Source organism: Canis lupus, chromosome 11, assembly GCF_048164855.1.
Source record: "Canis lupus baileyi chromosome 11, mCanLup2.hap1, whole genome shotgun sequence".
NCBI lineage: Eukaryota > Metazoa > Chordata > Mammalia > Carnivora > Canidae > Canis > Canis lupus.
Genome location: NC_132848.1, coordinates 57,661,081 through 57,682,136, shown reverse-complemented (window position 1 = coordinate 57,682,136; position 21,056 = coordinate 57,661,081). Strand labels below are relative to the sequence as shown.

Genomic DNA, 21,056 nt, shown 5'->3' with positions numbered 1-21,056 from the left:
TATTATATATTTAGAAAATCAAAATTATATATTTAGAAAATTAAAATGTTTGTGCCATACAAGGAACTATTTTTTCTTAAATTCAAGGCAAAGTACAATTGTAGTCTATTGAAAAGTACCGGAAAGCAATTTAATAGACTTGAAATACGTAGTGTTGTACAGGATTAGACGAGATGTTTAGTATTATTTTATAGTCTCATCAATGTCTCCCATAGTTGAGACAGTTACCATTTCCTTTTTGTTTTCTTTTCGGTTACCATTTCCATAAGTAGTTCTGCTAGATTTACTTGCTTTTGGTGAACACTCTTTGTTTCAAATGTAAAGAAGACTAAAATGCTTAAAAATTTACAAATAAGTATGGACACAGAACACTGTACGCCCTATATTTCATTTGTTAGTAATTTTGCATTTCTTCTTTTGAGTTTTGAGGGGTAGGGGCTTTATTTTCTTTGTTAAAGAATGGAATTCCAGTAGTCTTCACACTGGAGTTTCTTCTAACTGCTGGCGAGGAAAGCATGCTCATTCTTCGTGGCCACTGCAAAAAAAAAAAAACATTAAAAAAAACCCTGTTATTTCTTCTGGAGAAGCCTTGCGAGCTACTCAGAGCACAGTGATTGAAGCCATGGCAGGTGAGAGTAATCTGTTAACCTCTCACCTTAATTCTGGTTGGTTATATACCTAATAATATGTGGTCTTTTTTTCTTTAAAATTTTTACTTATTTGACAGAGAGAGAGAGAGAGAGAGCACGAGAGAGCACAAGCAGGGGGAGCAGCAGAGGGAGAGGGAGAAGCAGGCTCCCCGTTGAGCAGGGAGCCCAAGCTCGATCCTAGGACCCTGGGATCATGACCTGAAGCCAAGGCAGGTGCTTAACTGACTGAGCCACCCAGGTGCCCCTGATGTGTGGTCTTGATGCTAGTATTTAAAGTGACAATTCCATTTTCTGAAAAGTGGTGGGGACATTAATTTAATCTACAGTGCTGCATATGGTGGAGGTAAATAATGACGGTATCTCCATCACTTCCTCTACACACATGCCTACCCTTCCTTGAGTTGTTGGCGATTTTTACACATAACCTGATTTATGAATGACTCTCTACTAGTATTGGTCCACCCACGAAATATTAAATAAAAATAAAAGCTTAATTCCTTGTTCACAGATGAAATTTTATACAATCTCTAGTACTTTTTCCCTATAATGCATTGGATCATCTTACCTGCTTGTACAATCTACTTTAAGACTATTGGCATATGAAACAAAGTGTGTCCTTGGTTATGTGGTTGACCGTGTTTCTCTACTACCCCTGCCAAACAACTGAAAAAAAAGAAATGGAGAAATGGATTTTCTCTTAGGCCATGTGACCATGGCAACATATTTTGAAAAGTTTTACTTCAACAACTTACAGTAGGAAGGGAATTTATTTATTTAAATATTTTTACTTATTTATCTATGACAGACACACACACACAGAGGCAGAGACACAGGCAAAGGGAGAAGCAGGTTCCATGCAGGGAGCCCAATGTGGGACTCGATCCCGGATCTCCAGAATCAGGCCCTGGGCTGAAGGCGGCACTAAGCCGCTGAGCCACCCAGGCTGCCCTGCCCTAGGAATTAATTAATTAGTTAATTAATTAATTTCTAAGAATACACAGGAGAGAGAGAAGCAGAGACACAGGCAGAGGGAGAAGCAGGCGCCATGCAAGGAGCCTGACCTGGGACTCAATCCCAGGACTCCAGGATCAGGCCCTGGGCCAAAGGCGGCGCTAAACCGCTGAGCCACCCGGGCTGCCCAGGAAGGGAATTTAAATCAGATCCTAGGATAGCTGATATTTTCATTTGAAACTGTGATTGCATATCACAGTTTATTAAAAATTTATTAAAAATTTAAGTCTTGATTTTCATTTTCCTGTTTAGCTTAAGCCCTTTTAATGTTAGATATTTGGTGCTAGTAGGTCAACAATTTGGCCTGATTATAGACTAGGAAATTTAAGAATGGTCAGAAATCAGGTCAGGCCTTTATCGGACTGAGAAGTGTTGTTCACCAGGGGACTGTACACAAAGCTTACTATTCAGGTAACAGATAATTTGTTGCCCTTTTTTGCCAACGTTCCTATTATCGGGGACCAAGGGTATAAACTAGAGCTGGGCATAGGCCCCATCTAGTGGTGACTCAAAGAAAAGCAGATAGAGACAAAAAGAAAAGTCTTGTCTCAATCTTCCTGTAAAGAGGAGCTACTAGTTATTCCCCTGAAACACAAATCAGGAGAGTTAGAATGTGTGAAATTTTTAAAAGCAAAGTTCCTAAGTCAGTGATTCTCATTGGAGAATATATTTAAAATAAAGAGGATCACTCGGGAAGCACATTTAAAGTGCAGATTATACTCTGCCCTAAAGGATCTGATTAAGTAGGTCTGGGATAGCACCCACCTGAACAGACTTCTCTAAGTGCATGAGGCATATTACAGCTGAGCCCTTTCCCCTCCCTCTTAGGACCTCAGCTACTTCTACAGAAGAGTGGCAGTGCAGAGAGTCGGCCACACACAATACAGAGAGCACATGAGATTTCCTAGACCACTGATAAGGGAACCAAGATTTAGAAGGAACATGGGAGATAGCTGGCCTACCCCTTACTTCAAAGAAGTTGAAGCTGTTAGCCCAATAGAAAGCAGACTTTTTAAAAACTTTTTATTTTGAAATAATTACCACCTTTTTTTTTTCTTTTAAAGATTTTATTTACTCATTTATGAGAGACACACAGAGAGGCAGAGACATAGGCAGAGGAAGAAGCAGGCTCCCTGCAGGGAACCCGATGTGGGACTCGGTCCCGGGACTCCAGGACCATGCCCTGGGCCAGGGGCAGGTGCTCAACCACTGAGCCACCCAGGCATCCCACAACCTCTCTTTTTAAGAATCTTCTGTGGTAAAGTATCCAATACAGGTTTTTAGATTTCCTCCCTCCCTTTTAAGAGAAAAATTTGACCTAAATATTCTAAAAGTGTCCTCTGGCACTAATCTTTCCCAATTCTCACTCCCTCCCTTCTTATACCTACCTATAATCTAAATGTAATTCTGTTTGTCTTAATTCATTGATATAAGAAGTATGATTTTATAATTTATTAAAGAAATATATATATATATATGTATATATTTAGAGACAACATGCAAGGGGGGGAGAGGGAATTCCTTTTTTAAAGATTTACTAATTTTAGAGAGAAAAAGAGTGTGTGCATGTGTTGGGGGGCAGAGGTAGGGGCTCAATCCCATGACCCTGAGATCAAGATCTGAGCAGAAATTAAGGACTGGATGGATACTCAACTGACTGAGCTATCCAGGTACCTCTAAGGAAATAAATTTTAATGGCTTTGGTCTCTGATCTCATTATATTAATAGGAGATGAGGGCAATAAATTAACTCTTACTGGGAACCTGGTGTCTACTACTGGGCTTCGGCTTTTACTTACAGTGAAGTTAACATACTGCTACGACTACCTTCTGAGGTAAGCAGTCTCTCTACCAAAGAGGACATGAGGCTCAAAGAGGTTAACGGCTCTGTGTAAGATCACACAACTAGGAAGTTAGAGTTTCTGGACTTGGTTTGAACACAAAGTCTGTGCTCTTTCTGTATGTGCTGCTTTGCCCTAAAATTTGTAAACAACTCTCTAATAATCAACTGCATTAACCATTTATCAAACTAAACTATCTTTGGCCAGAACTACTGAAAAGGAGGAAAAGTAAAGGATTTTATAGCTACTTTTCTGTCCTTACCTAGATATATATGTACATCTAAAGTAAAACAGGATAATACAACACCATAATGGAGAAAATAAAGGAGATGAATAATCTGCCATTGACTACATGACAACACTGCTTGTGAACATTTTATTCATTTTAAAATAAATATTGTGCTGCAAAACTGTCCAGAACTAAAATCTGTAGTATACAGTAGGCAAGTACAAAGGATGGCCAGCACAGTGTGTTTTGTTGGAGTAAACCATTCCTAGTCAAAAGAATCTTCTGTCTATACCAGGTACATACCTTGGAGGAAGACACATTCATGTCAAGGAGAAAGAAATAGATAAAAGTTCCAAGAGAGAAACAATCTATTACAAATAAGAGTTTCTTGAGGTTAACAGAAGTGAAGAAAACTTAAATGTTGTGAGGCTCTACTAAGTGCCCAGTTTCTAGCTTAACACCTGGTAGAGAGCAGTTGCTAAATAAAAATTTGTTGAAAGGATTTCAGGCACTAGAATTTACATATTTTACATGGTCTCCCATTTAAACAACCTCCTATCAATTTCCTTCTTCATTATCTTTAGTTCATTAACTAGTTATATATACTATAATTTACATAATAAATCTATTATTTAAAAACTTTCAATAGGTACAATTATGACATTTCATTAGGCTGGACTCTAAACTGCTTGGATGAGATTTATTTTTGGAATCACATTATCCAAGCAAAAAACACAATCAGTTCATAAGACACAACAAAAATGAAAGAAGTGAGACAACTATCTGCCTTAGAAGTTTATCAATAACCTCTTATATACACATATATATTCACAAAGTGGTTGAGAGTCCTTTTATACGATCCTTTAGATGAGGTCCAATGGCTGAGAACTCTACAATGAGACACGTGGTCAGACAGAAATCATGAGTGTCAATGATCTTTTCTTACTCCGAACTTTATTATCCTTTAGTTGGGGAGAGAAAGAAGTCCATTTTCATCTGCTGTATCTAAGATTTTACAGATCACTGGAGATTCAACCTGAAGAACAAAAACAATAAAGCCATTAAGAAATTGCTAAACTGAATACATTCTTTATTCAGTATTCTTCTCTATGAATACATGTGTATACATCTGGTAAATGTATATTCACAAAAATATAAACATTTTCCAAAATTGATGGATAATATCAACCCATAAATGGGTCAGTGGACTGTGACCAGGAAAAATACAGAGAAAAGCACTCTGTTAGGCATTACTTAACCAAAGGCATGACCATAAAGTTTCTGGAAAGAAATATAGGATAATATTTTCATGACTTTGGGATGGCAACATTCTTAGAACAAAATAAAGCATTAGCTATAAAAGGGAAAACCTGATGTAATAAACTTTATCAAATAAACTTTTACTCATCAAAAGACATTAGGCAAATAAATGGGTAAGCCACAGATTGAGGAAAAAAATATGCACTATAAATACAAAGAACTCATATCCAGAAAGTATTTGAACTCTTAGAAATAAGACAAACAACAACAATAAAAATGGTAAAAGACTAATAGATGACAGACAGAGCCTCCGTGACCAAACTGAAGTTTGGCTCCTCAATTCTTCTTTTTGACTAGGCCTCTTTTGTTTGTACTTGTGCCTGTGTCTTGGGCCTGCTGAGCTCAGATGTAGTAGGAATCCTGTTAAGTCATTGTAGAGAGAAGCCCTCACCCTCAACATCTAATCATCCTCCATATCTGATCAAATTCTTTATCTCTCACCTTTGATGGCGATCATTCTGGCCTGCCTTCAGCAATAATCCTGTCAAGTCAGTTAAGTTGATGTCTCCTCTTAGTAATTTTCTATCCATTGAACTACCCCAACCTGCTACCTTCTGCGCATTGGCTGTATATCCCCAGCTGTCTTTTTGGATCTCTCTTCTCTGTTATGAAAGTCGTGATACACTTATTGCCAAATAGTCCTGAATAAAGACTGTTTTAATAAGTGTCAGAATAATTTTTCTTTAAAATAACTTGGCTATCTCTCTCTCTGTGTCTCTCATGAATAAATAAATAAAATCTTTAAAAAAAATAACTTGGCTAGATACTTCACAAATATCTGTGAGCAAATAATCACAAAGGATAGTTACATAGATGTACAAAATTATCAAAAAGTATCAAACACTTATGATCTCTGCATTTTATTTTCTGTAAATTATATCTAAATAAAAAAGATTCAGCTTTTATACAGTATAGGGGTTATGTTAAATTTTGGAGATTAATGAAGGTCCTTTCTAGCCTTACTGCTAAAAATTGAAGCATGTTCTCAAACTGAATCCTGAGTATTATTTTTTTACTTACCCCAAGGATATACTGGCAGGAGTGAGGCTCTAGCATATATACAGTAACAGCATGAGGAGAATCTGATTCTTTACACCTAAAACAGAGATTACTTTAAATTACTACCTAAAGAATATATAATTTATTTTTTAAAATGATTAATTTAGAAAGAGAGTGAATGAGAGAGACAGAGTGCACACACGGGCAAGTAGTGGGGAAGGGAAGAGGGAGAGTGAATCCCAAGCTGACTCTGTGCTGAGCCCAGAGCTGATATGAGGCTGGATCTCACAACCCTGGGATCAGGGCCTGAGCTGAAATCAAGAGCTAGATGCTTAATCAACTGAGCTGCCCAGGTGCCTTGTACAAAAGTATTTTTACTTGTTTTCCTCTTAAGCTATACAAATCTCATATAAGTGGCCCTGTATAATTTAATACAACAAATAGCTACAATTAAACAATTTAAAAGTCATTATAACTTACAAATAAATAACATAATTATATTGAAATAATTTTAATATTTTACTGATTTTTAAAGATTTTAATTTATTTATATTAGAATGGAAGAAAGGGAGCAAATGAGGTAGTGGGAGAGAATCTCAAGCAGACTTTGCGAGGGCAGAGTCAGATGTGGGGCTCAATCTCATGACCCTGAGATCATGTGACCTAAGCTGAAATCAAGAGCTGGATGCTTGGGCAGCCTGGGTGGCTCAGCGGTTTAGTGCCACCTTCAGCCCAGGGCCTGATCCTGGAGGCCCAGGATCGAGTCCCACATCAGGCTCCCTGCATGGAGCCTGCTTCTCCCTCTGCCTGTGTCTCTGCGCCACCCCCCCACCCCCGCCCCTCTCTGTGTCTCTCATAAATGAATAAAATCTTTTTTTTTTTTTTTTTTAATTTTTATTTATGATAGTCACACAGAGAGAGAGAGAGGGGCAGAGACACAGGCAGAGGGAGAAGCAGGCTCCACGCACTGGGAGCCCGACGTGGGATTCGATCCCGGGTCTCCAGGATCGCGCCCCGGGCCAAAGGCAGGCCCCAAACCGCTGCGCCACCCAGGGATCCCAAATGAATAAAATCTTAAAAAAAAAAAAAAAAAAGCTGGACGCTTAACCAACTGAACAACCCAGGCATTCCAATATTTTATTTATTTTTAAAAACTCTTTTCTTTCTATATTTTTTAACATTTCTTTCTTTCTCTTTTTCTTTAAGTAATCTTTACAACCAACGTGGGGCTTGAACTCACAACTGTGAGATCAAGAGTTGCATGCTCCGGATCCCTGAGTGGCTCAGTGGTTTAGTGCCTGCCTTTGGCCCAGGTGTGGTCCTGGAGTCCCAGGACTGAGTCCCACATTGGGCTCCCTGAATGGAGCCTGCCTCTCCCTCTGCCTGTGTCTCTGCCTCTCTCTCTTTCTCTGTGTGTTTCATGAATAAATAAATAAAATCTTAAAAAAACAAAAACAAAAGAATCGCATGCTCCACTGACTGAGCCAGCTAGTTGCCCCAATTTTAATATTTTAGAAGAAATGATTTTATATTAAATTAATCCATATATTATTATGCATAAATGTAATTATTCACAATTATATTTTATATTTATATAAACTTCTGCCCATTGGAAGCAGATTAAAGAAAAAAGCATATAGCATCTGTCGCCAGTCCAACTTACTTTAGTTTTACAGTGACCTGTCTTGGTTTGTCAGTTATATCACAAATATCTCCATTCCCATAAAAATGTGACACCATCCTAAATCAGAGAAACACACAAGTTTTATTATCTAAACTTCATTAATTCAGAATAACTGTAATGGAGAGGGTAAGAAGATGGTTAGATGGATCCAGTTTTGTGCTAGTTATAAAAATATTTTTAGGGTCATGTAACAGAAAACCTTTCAGATTCTGTAAGAAGAATATAAAATTGAGATACTTCAGAATGATTTAATTAATAAAAATAATCTTCAATCTGCATATTATTTATTTGTATACAAATAGGTAAGGTTAAAGTGCTTTTGCTAAAGTCCTTTTGAAGTTAATCATTTCCCCAGCCCTATATATTGTTCACTTTGTGGAACAGTTTTCCCTCCTTGCCATCCTCTAGACAGTTCCACTCATTAAAATACTGTAATGCAGGTATATAAAAGTAGAGCTTAGGTTAAGTTACAAATTCCAAAAGAGGGACCTAAAAAAAAGTTTTCTGCTCCTGTGCTTCAATATTTGTTGCTCATGATACTGTGAACCACTTTCACACGAAATATACATGAACAAAAAGAAAAGTCCATCTGTTTAATACATTCTAATACTTCAATGTCCATCTCTTAATCTAGCTAACTTTGATTTTGGTCAGCCCAAGAAGTCAACACATTGTTTTTTTTTTTTTTTTTTTTAAGATTTTATTTTTAATCCAACATGGGGCTCAAACTCACAATCCTGAGATCAAGAGTCCCATCCTCTATAGACAGAGCCAGGCAGGTGCCCTGAAGTTAGCACATTCTAAAAACAGAGTCTCTCAATATACCATCTGTACTAGGAACGACAAAGTTAATACCCAAGAAAGAGAAAGAATGAGTAACTTAAAATTCGCCAGGTAAGAGGACTACAAGAAAAACTAAAACCGAGTTATTCTTGGAAAAAAGGAGATTAATTTATTTCTGTTGTAACAAGATATACCTATATGACTCAAAGAAGACATGAGGTGGTTTTTCAAAAAGCCATTGTTTATTTTCAATAATAACCTCACAGAAGTCAAGTAACAAAAGGAAATGTTACAGTATATTTAAATAGAATTAACTATGTTGAAAAGGTGAAGGTGACACATGAAAGAGGCAATGTTTTATAACAGCCTCAGACCTAATACCTGGAATTGAAGGCCGACACCACCACGCTCATTACCACACCACCACCATTAAAGGCTGCAAGCCAGGATTTATTGCATGCTGTTGCCAGGTACTATGTGTTACATAAATGATTGTTTAAATGTCATAACAATCCTAGGAGGCAAATACTAGTAGACAAGAAAAGTGAGATTTAAGATTATGTAATTTGCCCAAGGTAGTAAGTGAAGAGTCGGCATTTGAATCCTGGGCCTCCCCCACGTGAGAAACTTCGTAACTAATACCTTAGGAAAAGAAAACCAATGTAAAAGATGCCCCTGGGGATCCCTGGGTGGCGCAGCAGTTTGGCGCCTGCCTTTGGCCCAGGGCGCGATCCTGGAGACCTGGGATCGAATCCCACGTCAGGCTCCCGGTGCATGGAGCCTGCTTCTCCCTCTGCCTTTCTCTCTCTCTGTATGACTATCATAAATAAATAATAATAAAAAAAAATTTAAAAAAAAATTAAAAAAAAAAAAAAGATGCCCCTGAAAAAGACTGACCAGAGATTTTACCTGAGTGTGGAAATTTTATGCTTTTCAGTATTCTGAGGTTTTTTTTTTTTTTTTTTTTTAAATGACCATCAAACCATCCAGGTGCCCCTGAATATTCTGAGTTTTAAATATTCTACTAATCAGATCCATAGGCAAATATGTTAATCTTTACCTGACTGTCTGGGTGCCATCATCTTGAAGGTGATAGGCTCTAGCTGGATTCTTCTTAGCCCATGCAATATGCTCTTCTTGGTTCCATGTCCCCACAACCACAGAGGTCTTCCCACTATCCTTGTCCTAATATATGAAAACATATTTTTGATGAATAGTTGGTATCATTAAGTAGACATTTATGCTGATGGCCTATAAATTATAGTCCTTATCTTTACTGGCACACTGGAGATGTTTAGATGTTAGTCAAACAATATTAGTTAAACCCGATAAGGAGATATTTGAACTCAGTGTCTTCTTTGTTCCTTGTTTCTCTGAATAATGTCACTACTTTCTGGTCAGACTAGCTCCACATGCAGTTATTTTTGACTCTTCTACTTCCTTCCCCTCCTATATCTACTGGTTCTGTTCATTGTTCTCCTGGAGATATCCTTGGCTTCAGACTCTTCCTCTAGATTTCCAATGCCAACATCTCATGTCCTCAACTAGGAGTTTAATTTCTCATACCTAAATGATGTAACTGTACACTATGATTTTTCTCTTTTTTTAAAGTAGGCTCCACATCCAGCATGGAGCCCAATGTGGGGCTTGAATTCACAACCCTGAGATCAAGACCTGAGCAGAGATCAAGAAACACTTAACTGACTGAGCTACCCAAATGCCCACTACTGTAATTCTTAATTAAATCTCTGTCCTAGGGACACCTGGGTGGCTTAGTGGTTGAGCCTCTGCCTTTGGCTCGGGGTATGATCCCGGCTCTAGGGATTGAATCCCACACTGGTTTCTCTGTGAGAAGCCTGCTTCTCCCTTTGCCTATGTCTTTGCCTCTCTTTGTGTGTCTCTCATGAATAAATAAAATCTTCAAAAAAAGATGTATCTCTTACCCTGCAAACCACTGAGCCTATCTTCATCCTACTTCTACTCTTTCAAATGCCAGTCTGCAAATTGAGTATTCACACTACTCATTTGACACCATGGTTATTTCTGTATCAAGACCGTCTGTTCAGAAACCCCTTCCTCATTCTGCTTTTATTTTATTTTTTTTAATACTAACTATACTATCTTATAAGTGGACTTCCTTCTCTCTCCTTTCTTTTTTTTTTTTTCTCTCTCCTTTCTTTTCTTTCCTCTCCACTCCCTCCCTTCCTTCCTATCTTCCTTTCCTTCTTTATATTTTATGCCAGGCACTATGCTGAGCACTAGCAAACATCTAATTAGTAGAATTAAAAACCTGTAGTAGATGAAACAGGCATTGCCGCTGCTACTAGCAGAGCTTATTGCCTAGTGGAAGAGACAACAATTTAACATTCGAGCAGCAACTAGATTGTAAGTTACTAGACAGATAATGATTGGAGCTGCATAGTCAATTGTTTAGCTGGATATGGAGCAAGACAGCCTGGATTAGAATTCTGGTGTTGTCATTTACTACCTACGTGGTTTTAGACAAGTTACTAAATCATTGCTTCTGTTTCCTCACCTTGGAAGAACAACAGTCACCTCTTAGGGCTGTTATGAGGATCAAGTTAATATGCATTCTTAGAACAGTGCCTGGTATACAAGGAGTGTTATATTTGTTAGCTATAATTATTTTTTATCTCCCAAGGCTCCTAGTAGAGTCCCTCAGGAAGTTCTAGGTTATATGACCTTGAGCAAAATAAACTTGATAAAACCCAGTGTTAGCAAGTGTATGGGAAAAATGTCATTGTGTGTGTGTGTTTTAAAGTCGTCGTTACTGGTAATGCCTTCCTACTTTTTGGAAAGCAATGCTTAGTATGCATGTATTTTGACGTGGCAAGTAGTTGCTAAAAATGTGCCTTATGAGTATACTTGCAAAGGTTTACCAAAAAAAACCAAAAAAAACAAAACAAAAACAAACTATAAATGCTCACTAAGATGCTATCACAGCAAAAACTGGAAACAATTCAAAGGTCTGTCAGAAGAGATCTGGATAAATACATTGTGGGTATAAACATAATCATCTGTACCTGCTGAACAGAATGAGATCAGCTGTTCCTCACATGGAAAGATCTCTAAGACAAGAACTGAACAAGTACAGAGCAGTGCATATAGTAGATTCCTTTGTCTAAATAAAAAGTTATTCCAACAGTTATGTATATGCATTTTTTTTCTTGTGGACGATGAACTAAGAAAATGTTAACAGCAATTATTTATAGAAATGGGACAATGGTGGTGGAGAATTTTACCATTCATTCTAAATTTCTGGCATATATTCTTTTATTTTTTTTCCATATATTCCTTTAATTAAAAAAAAAAGCCATGGTATTATCTGGGCTGTAGTTAAATAATATTTTTTTCTATTAAAAATTTTATTAAAAATACATGAAGCATCTACAAAGTAGCAAGCATAAGTGGGTAAAAGAGTGAAAAGGCACTTCTCAGGTAGAGAGAAAAAATGTCCTAGTTTACAGATGGTTCATAAATTTGGAATGATTTAAATGTGGAAGGTGAGCTGATGACTTTTCCTGGTATGATCTGTCTTGGAATTTAAGACTGGTTTCTCAAAACATCTCAGAGGGTAAATATAGTATTCTCTAATAACAAGTTATTATTTCTTTGGGGAAATAAAAAGCCATTTAAAACCGCCAGGTGAATATTTACTAATTAATGTTCGTTTTCAATGTCTAACTGTTTACCCCACCAAACAAAGTACAACTATGACAAATAAATTTATTGAAGCCTGAAGTTCAGAATTTAAGCAGCTTGATCCAAGTATAGAATAAAATCCTATTTCATTTATGAAATTAGAAATAAAAGGGAGAATGAAAAGCCAATGTGTATAATCTTAAAACTTACTTGATTTGAAACTTAGATGATCTGATATGTTCTTTTAGCTGAGAAACTTGCTGTATTTACCCTATTATCCTAACTTGAGCCATAATGTACTATCTTAATTATTCACTTTAACTTAAAGAAGAATTTTAATTACTAATTTCTCAGTCAAAGCTAAAGAGGTTAGTTACAATAGCCTATGATTCCTCCAGAGTTACAGTAATACAAGAATCTGTGGAGATGGGCAGCCCGGGTGGCTCAGCAGTTTAGCGTTGCCTTCAGCCCAGGGTGTGATCCTGGAGACCCGGGATAGAGTCCCATGTCAGGTTCCCTGCATGGAGCCTGCTTCTCCCTCTGCCTGTGTCTCTGCCTCTCTCTCTCTCTCTCTCCCTCTCTCTTTCTCTCTCTCTCTCGGTCTCTCTCATGAATAAATAAATAAAATCCTTAAAAAAAAAAAAAGAATCTGTGGAGTTAATACATGCTACCTTAAGATGACTGACTTAGTTAATATCAAGTTTTCCATTTTCAACAACTTAGAGATACTTTGAGTATTTTCACATTGAAGTCATTTCACAATTAAAACACCATTCCCTCCTTTCTTTTCCGCAAAAGAGCTTTAAAACTTTATCTAGTGGTGGAATGATACAAAGGTTATTCTATACCTCATGATATTGATGTACGTGTTTGCCATAGCAGAATTCATATTTCCACCAACCAACACCCTACAGGAAAGAAAAAAGATCGAGTTACATATAAAAAATGGGAGTCTGTCTCAATATTGCCACTTGACAGTAATAGAAATATATACAATTAGAAAAACTGTAATAGCAATAATATGGTTGAAAATTAAAATATAAAAGTTACTGAGAAATACTATTATATGGTGAAAGATAACTATACTTATTGTGATGCACACTGAGTTGCCAAATCACTGTCATACACCTGAAACTAATGTAACATTGTATGTCAACTATAGTTCAATAATAAAAACAAAAAGGAAATTACTGAGAAATAATAATTAAAAAGACAAATACAGAGAATAACTGCTGTATTGTCTTGGTAAAATAAAATAAAACAAAAATTTCATTTAGTTTCTCTCACACTGGAACTATTAGTGTATTAGGAGCAAAATTTAACCTTTGTAAATGTTAACTCAAGTTTTAAATGTGATTGCTACATAACTAAAATATAGGTTGTGCAACCTTTGTTTTTTTAGGCTATATAATCCTTGATGCTTATTCCAGCAATCAATCAGAATCACACATGACTTAGTTATATGTACTTTCTGTCAGGTAAAGGTCAAGTTTTAGCTTGTGAATAGAGAGAACATTATGGTTACGAATTAGATTATGGTAAGGCACAGACAGAAAATGTCCATTAGGAGGCTTCCAGAATCTTGCCATTTCTCTATAGACAAAAACCTTCTTCAGGGTTGCTGAGGCCCCCTGACTAAATTGAAGCCTGTTAGGTAAATATTGAAACCGAAGGTTCACTTCTCACCCCATGAAAACAGTAAGAACCACTAAGGAACTCTTTTATGAGTTGGTCATCTGTCAATTTGGATATGTGTGTTGTTCCAACAGTGAGCATAGGCTGAGAACCAACAGCAATGGGTTTGTGGATTGCCGGAAATCTCTCTTCTTTAGTTGACTGCAATTCTTCCTAAAATTAAACACATATGTTTAAGGGCTTCTATACCATACTTGTTTTTTTCCAGTTATGATTTAAATTACTATTTTTAAACTAAAGGAAATTTGGAAAATAGAAGTTGTCCACTCATTTTTAACGTGTTTTAGGAAAATAAGTTTTGCAACACTTAATACAATAGAGAAAGCTCTAGACAAATGTTAGTTCCATCTACCAGTTAGGGGTATGATGGCCATTCTTAACATACAGGGATAATTACCATTTCATATATTTTTGTCTCATTTTTCTTGTTCTTCATTTCTTTTCTTTTTTTTGATTGTAGCAGCTAAGTAGTATTCCAACTTACTAGAAAACACACACACAGAGCACCTGGGTGGCTCAGTCGGTTAAGCGTCCCTTTTCGTCTCACGTCATGATCCCAGGGATTCTGCTTCTCCCTCTCCCTCTGCCCTTCCCCTCCGCTCATGCTCTCTCTCTCTCATTCACTCTCTATACCAAGAAATATACACAAATACACAAATGCACATTAGACTTTTTTTTTTTAATATTGCTAACAAGACTGTAAAATCCCACAATTCTTCTCAAGTATAATTTGATAGTATATATCAAAACCCTTTGTTTTGTCCTTAACTTTGACCTATCCCTAGAAATTTATCCTGAGTAAACAATCACCACTGATGGGTGTAGATTTAACAAAAATGACATTCAGTGCGGCATTCTTCATGTTAGCAAAAAATTGTGGACAACAAAAATATCCATACCAGAAAATGATTTAAAAAAATTTTGCTACTTTAAACAATGGAATATTTGAGATTATGAAAATAATATTATGAAAGATGACTTTATGACATAGGAATGTAAAAATGATACACTGTTAAGTGAAAACAAGTGAAAATACTTTATATATTTATACACATACAGTTTGGCCCCAACTATTTTTTTTAATGTGTATCTCAGTGTGTGTATGTATCAAAAAAAAATCCCCCAAAAGACTGAAAGGAAATATACTAAATATTATTTCACTACTTTTTTTTTTTTTAAGATTTTATTTATTCATGAGAGACAGAGGCAGAGACACAGGCAGAGGGAGAAGTAGGCTCCATGCAGGAAGCCTGATGTGGGACTCCATCCCGGGTCTCCAGGATCACACCCTGGGCTGAAGGCAGAACTAAACTGCTGAGCCACCCAGGTGTCCCTATTATTTCACTACTTGTTAGATTCTGTCTCTACATTTATTTTTGGAAAATGTGGTTACTATGGGTAAATAAAAGATAACAGGGCAGGGTAGAGAGGAGCTGAGTGGGAGTAAATAGGAATATTAATTATAATTATGAAAATACAGCAGGACCTGGTTGTTGTCCTGGAGGACACCACAAGTTAGTAAAGACAGACATCCACTAAAGGCTGCAGAGAAGAGCAGATTCACAGACAGAGTGGTGATTCAAATAGATTTTGATGAAGAATTGAAACATGATGACTTCACAAAGAGAAAACCCTTGATTCTTGAACGTGAATGATTTGTGATTTTTTTTTTTTGATTTGTGATTTATGTGAATGTCTGTAGGTTTTATGTCTGTGTGCACATATGCATGTGAATCTGAGGAAGACAGGAAGAGCAAAGATATGGGGTATGGCATTATATTTAAAACTAAAAAGATAAACAGGTACTTAATGGTAAAAAATTATATAATTCTAAGAAGTTTGGATATCATCTTATAGATCTTAGGCAAAATATGGCATGAACAAATTTTAAGTAATACTATTGCAGTGGCAGGGAAGGAACAGTAAGAACAAATCCCAAGGTGGGGGAGCCATGGTGGGAGTTGAAGTTACCTAAGCCAGAGAGGAAGACTCTCTAAAAGAATGACAGAAGCAGGGTGGAAAGAATAGTTATGAAAGAGGATAATGAGTTAGAATCCAGAAGTAAACTGGGTTTTGACAATGAGGGGAAAGAAAATGAATCTAGATCAGAATTAAAAGAGTATACCAAGGGATCCCTGGGATGCTCAGTGGTTTGGCACCTGCCTTTGGCCCAGGGCATGATCCTGGAGTCCCAGGATCGAGTACCGCATCAGGCTCCCTGCATGGAGCCTGCTTCTCTCTCTGCCTGTGTCTCTGCCTCTCTGTGTGTCTCTCATGAATAAATAAATAAAATCTTAAAAAAAAAAAGAGTATACCAATTAAAACTAAATAGCATAATTAAAAAATTAAATAGTAAAAGGTTTCCTAGTAAATGTATAATGGATATGATGCCTCCTTTCACCTGCTGTAGTTGCCATTGATCAACTGTGGGTTTCTTCTTCTTCTTTGACAGGTGGGAGTCATTGGAAGGTTATTCTAGAAACCAATGACCTTATCCTTCCTCTCTTCCAATTCCTCTAATATTTTAGAAGAACAAAGAATGCCAAATGACATCTTATTTTTTGAAAGGACCTTGGATTTTATGTATACTCTTTCTACATTCAGAGCATACTATGCTCTTGGTACTGGTTTTAAGTGCTGAATATTAAAAATGAAGACGACATAGTCACTACTCCTAAGGAGCTAAGGTCTAACAGACTAAACTAGGTTAGTGAGGAAAAACATTAATAATGCATAGTGAAACCTCTAGCTCAGGTAGAGGAAGAGGTAGGAAGAATAGAAGTATGACTATTTATTATTGCTTCTTGTGGATAGTACAACTAACTTGCATTCAAAAAAAATTCCAATAAAAGCAAGATGATTGTTTCTGTAGTAGGGTTTGGAAATTCATAAAATGGATTCCTAATGGTCTAGTAATCTCCAAATTAATATAATAATAGCACAGCCAGCACCATAACAGCCCTGCAAATGTACTCACTTAAAGGCATGATGGACCCATGGTATCTTTCATTGGTATGACCAGTTAGCAATATTTGTACCATCTTTAGGTACAGAAGATATGATATGGCACATACACACATTAATTAAATATACCCAGAGGATCCTCAATAATAGTTACCATAGCCTGACAATCATGAACACAGAGATGACACTGATGTGAAAGGCTATCTTACAAAATAGAATGGCCTGGGATGTACTCAGGGGTACTTGTGCTATCATTTAAACCAAATGATGCCTGATAATTCAGGCAGTATCACTTTTGCATCAAAGCACATGAATAAAGAGATACAAGCAGTAGATGGTCCTGCGTCCACTTTAACCCAGTAGTTATCAAACTGGTTTAGAGTCTGGAGGACATGGTAGCAAAATTATTACTCATTCTTAGTTGTGTCAACACAGGTCTCTTTTCTTGCTCTCTGTACTGCTGCTGTGGTTTATGCATGAACTTGGACACTGTCTGGCCAAAGAGCCCCTATTGCAAAGAGCCCTTCTCTCTCTCTCTCTCTTTAAATATTTTATTTATTTATTTATTTATTTATTTATTTATTTATTTATTTATTTATTCATTCATTCATTCATTCATTCATTCATTCATTCATAAGAGACAAAGAGAGAGAGGCAGAGACACAGGCAGAGGGAGAAGCAGACAGGGAGCTGGATGCAGGACTTGATCTCGAGACCCCGGGATCATGACCTGAGCCAAAGGTAGATGCTCAACCACTGAGCCACCCACAGTTGCCCCAAAGAGCCCTTCTCTAATGCTTCAGGGAATATCATGGAAGAGGTGGACATATGAGACTGTAAGGACTGGATTTGAGGGGTAGAGTGTGACAGTTAGACTAATGTCTTGGACCAATCCGCCTTCTGTTATCTGAAGCCTTCTTGGGTACAGCACCCCCCACTATTCTTTTTTTTTTTTTTTTAATTTTTTTTAATTTTATTTTTTTTAATTTTTTTTATTTATGATAGTCACAGAGAGAGAGAGAGAGAGAGAGAGGCAGAGAGAGGCAGAGGGAGAAGCAGGCTCCATGCACCGGGAGCCCGACGTGGGATTTGATCCCGGGTCTCCAGGATCGCGCCCTGGGTCAAAGGCAGGCGCCAAACCGCTGCACCACCCAGAGATCCCACCCCCCACTATTCTGTCCTTTTGTTCAGTCGTGCTTTTAAGTACACCCTCCGGGCACAACATCCCCGATCTGCTCTGGAGATGTGACTATGACTCACATCTATTCTTTTTTTTTTTTTTTAAAATCTCATTAGGACTTTTTGTAGTGTACTAAAAAATAGTATCTGTACTCACTTCTATCCCTAAACATTCTCCTGGGTGGTTCCTTAGTGTGTACTCCCAGCCTCTAGGGCTGTAAAAGTAGGTCTAACAAAGAGGTGGGGTTCTGGAGATCTATTTGTCATATTGTCTATTTGCCCAAGAGGCTTCAATTCTAAGTCCCCTTAATAAACCATTTCATGTCAAACAAAACAAAAGTAACAGGTATAATATCATACCAAAATTTTGATAACCAGATTTGTATTTTTGTTTAAAACATAAAAATGTTCATAATCTTTATGGTTAAGTTTATTCCACGTTTAAAAGGCAAATCATATGACAAATATGTACTAAACTACATTTATAAAAGAAAGGATATTGAGAAAAAAATCATTTTAAATAAGTATTCACCCTATGGTATTACCTAAGGTTTTCATCTACAATATGTATTCTAAAGATCCTAAGTATAGGGCACCTGGGTGGCTCAGTCAGTGAAGCGTCTGCCCTCAGCTCAGGTCATGATCCCAGCCGGGGTTCTGGGATCCAGCCCTGCACAGAGCCCCTGCTTGGTGGGAGCCTGCTTTTCCCTCTCCCTCTATCTGCTACTCTCCCTACTTGTATTTGCTCTCTCTCTGTCAAATAAATAAATAAAAATCCTTAAAAAAAAAAGATCCTAAGTATTTTTAAAGTATTATCATCTGTAGCTTCTTAAATATAATTTTTCTCAAATGGCAGATTAAACACATTAAAGAGTAGCTGCTATTTTTTCTCTGAAGAAAAATTAAAGTTGGGATTTGGGAAGCATTTTGATTGAGCTGATTTTTCAGTACCTGTCAGTATTTAAATCACTATTAGGGAGAAGACCAGGAGAGAAATCCATGTCCAATCTTTTAATTGACCATTTCAAATCAAATGCAGATTAATATTAAGATAATTGTTTCTGGGATCCCTGGGTGGCGCAGCGGTTTGGCGCCTGCCTTTGGCCCAGGGCGCGATCCTGGAGACCCGGGATCGAATCCCACATCAGGCTCCCGGTGCATGGAGCCTGCTTCTCCCTCTGCCTGTGTCTCTGCCTCTCTCTCTCTCTCTGTGACTATCATAAATTAATAAAAACTTAAAAAAAAATTAAAAAAAAAAAAAAAAAGATAATTGTTTCTTCTTATTAGAATGTCAGCATTCACAACATTCACAGAGTCTGGCAATACTTTTGCAAGAAGTACTCAAGAGAGAGGTGAAACAAGCTTTGCAGCTAAATGTTAGTTATTAGTTAATTAAAACATTATTAAGTACCTACAGTATTATCAGGTATCATGCAAGGAGCTGGAAACCCCAAAGTAATAAAGCATAGCTTATTCTCCCTTCATTTTAATATAAGTATCATAGGGAAAAAAATCAACCAATTTGGCCACATAAGTGCTATAACGGAGGACTGAGTAAAATACAAGACCAAATAAGAGGAAACATCGATCTCTTTGTGGGAGAAGTCCTTGGTCATTAGAAGTCCTCGCTCAGGGATCCCTGGGTGGCGCAGTGGTTTAGCGCCTGCCTTTGGCCCAGGGCGGGATCCTGGAGACCCGGGATCGAATCCCACGTCGGGCTCCCGGTGCATGGAGACTGCTTCTCCCTCTGCCTTGTCTCTGCCTCTCTCTCTCTCTCTGTGTGACTATCATAAATAAATAAAAATTAAAAAAAAAAAAAAGAAGTCCTCCCTCACTTGCAAAGGAAGTAATATTGCTTTAAAAACAATGGGGACGGGGATCCCTGGGTGGCTCAGCAGTTTGGTGCCTGCCTTTGGCCCAGGGCGCGATCCTGGAGTCCCGGGATCGAGTCCCACGTTGGGCTCCCGGCATGGAGCCTGCTTCTCCCTCCTCCTGTGTCTCTGCCTTTCTCTCTCTCTCTCTATCATAAATAAATAAATAAATAATAAATAAATAAATAAATAAATAAATAAATAAATCTTAAACAAAACAAAACAAAAAAACGAATGGGGACCATCTTTGAGAGACCAGACTTGATCATACCAAAACCATCCTCCCTTGGTCCTTTGCCTTGGACCTGTGACTTTTGGGATTAATTCTGTTTTCATTTGTGGCTGAATGTAACACGTATACAGTAAATCATCTCCTCTGCTGTCTTAGCTGAAGAGAAACAAACAAACAAACAAACAAAAACAATGGGGAAGGGGAGCCTGGCTGGCTCTGTCTGGAACATTCAACTCTTGATTTTGGGGTTGTGAGTTCAAATTCCACACTGGGTGTGGAGACTTAAAAATAAATAAGTAAACAAACAAACAAACAAACAAACAAAAAACCTCAATGGGGCAGATTAGGTAAAGGTCAGTGTGAGAGAGATGAATTTGAGGTTACTGAAAATGTATATGGTTATGTCCAATGAACAGAAGAAAAGGGAAGAGAGCACACTGAAAAGGAGAAGCAGCACAGAGAAGTGGTTAAGAGGACAGGCTCTAAAACCAGACAGTTTTGATTTTCATCTCTAATCCATCACCTGTCACTTCCCTTCTCTGAAACCTAATTTCCTAACCTGTTAAGGAGGATGATAATAGTGTATCTTGTAGGTTGTTATGAGGATTAGCTAACAGCTGCTGTTAAGATTCAATCCATGTTAACTATTGTGACTCTGGTTTGAGTTCAGGGGAAAAGTCAATATTGAAGATGCATATTTGGAACTTATGGGCATATTAATGGAGGTTGACAGAATGGGCCTGGATAAGCTCACTTGAGACTATATAAACTAAGGAGAGAAGGCAACTATGGCTAACTGTGGGGAATGTCAACATTTCAGGTGCAGGAAGTAGACAAAGACTTAATACACAGGAGAGGAGAACAGAGAGAATCAGAGAAAATGACTTCAAGTAAAGACAGAAGAGAAAGTTCAAGCTTCAAATGTTCAGTGTTTTA

General features: G+C 37.4%; 1 protein-coding gene and 1 long non-coding RNA gene across 5 annotated transcripts in view; both read right to left on the bottom strand.

Annotated features, from left to right (window-relative positions):
• Positions 1 to 104: 104 nt before the first annotated feature.
• LOC140600229 (uncharacterized) lies at positions 105 to 1,392 on the bottom strand. The gene is made up of 2 exons (XR_012003445.1): positions 1,216 to 1,392; positions 105 to 535 (listed from the first exon to the last, which is right to left on the bottom strand). It is a non-coding gene; the product is annotated as an uncharacterized lncRNA (long non-coding RNA).
• Positions 1,393 to 3,863: 2,471 nt separating this feature from the next.
• ERLEC1 (endoplasmic reticulum lectin 1) overlaps positions 3,864 to 21,056 on the bottom strand; it is a 30,547-nt gene continuing 13,354 nt past the window's right edge. For 2 of the 4 annotated variants that reach the window (XM_072768350.1, XM_072768349.1), the window contains exons 9-14: positions 13,866 to 14,027; positions 13,028 to 13,087; positions 9,577 to 9,701; positions 7,713 to 7,790; positions 6,071 to 6,146; positions 3,864 to 4,766 (exon numbers count right to left, since the gene is read on the bottom strand). In XM_072768350.1, coding sequence (XP_072624451.1) covers positions 4,695 to 4,766; positions 6,071 to 6,146; positions 7,713 to 7,790; positions 9,577 to 9,701; positions 13,028 to 13,087; positions 13,866 to 14,027 — 573 coding nt within the window. In that variant the 3' untranslated portion in view covers positions 3,864 to 4,694. The remainder of the gene's footprint in view (positions 4,767 to 6,070; positions 6,147 to 7,712; positions 7,791 to 9,576; positions 9,702 to 13,027; positions 13,088 to 13,865; positions 14,028 to 21,056) is intronic. The other 2 variants (XM_072768351.1, XM_072768352.1) reach the window with 1 other exon arrangement.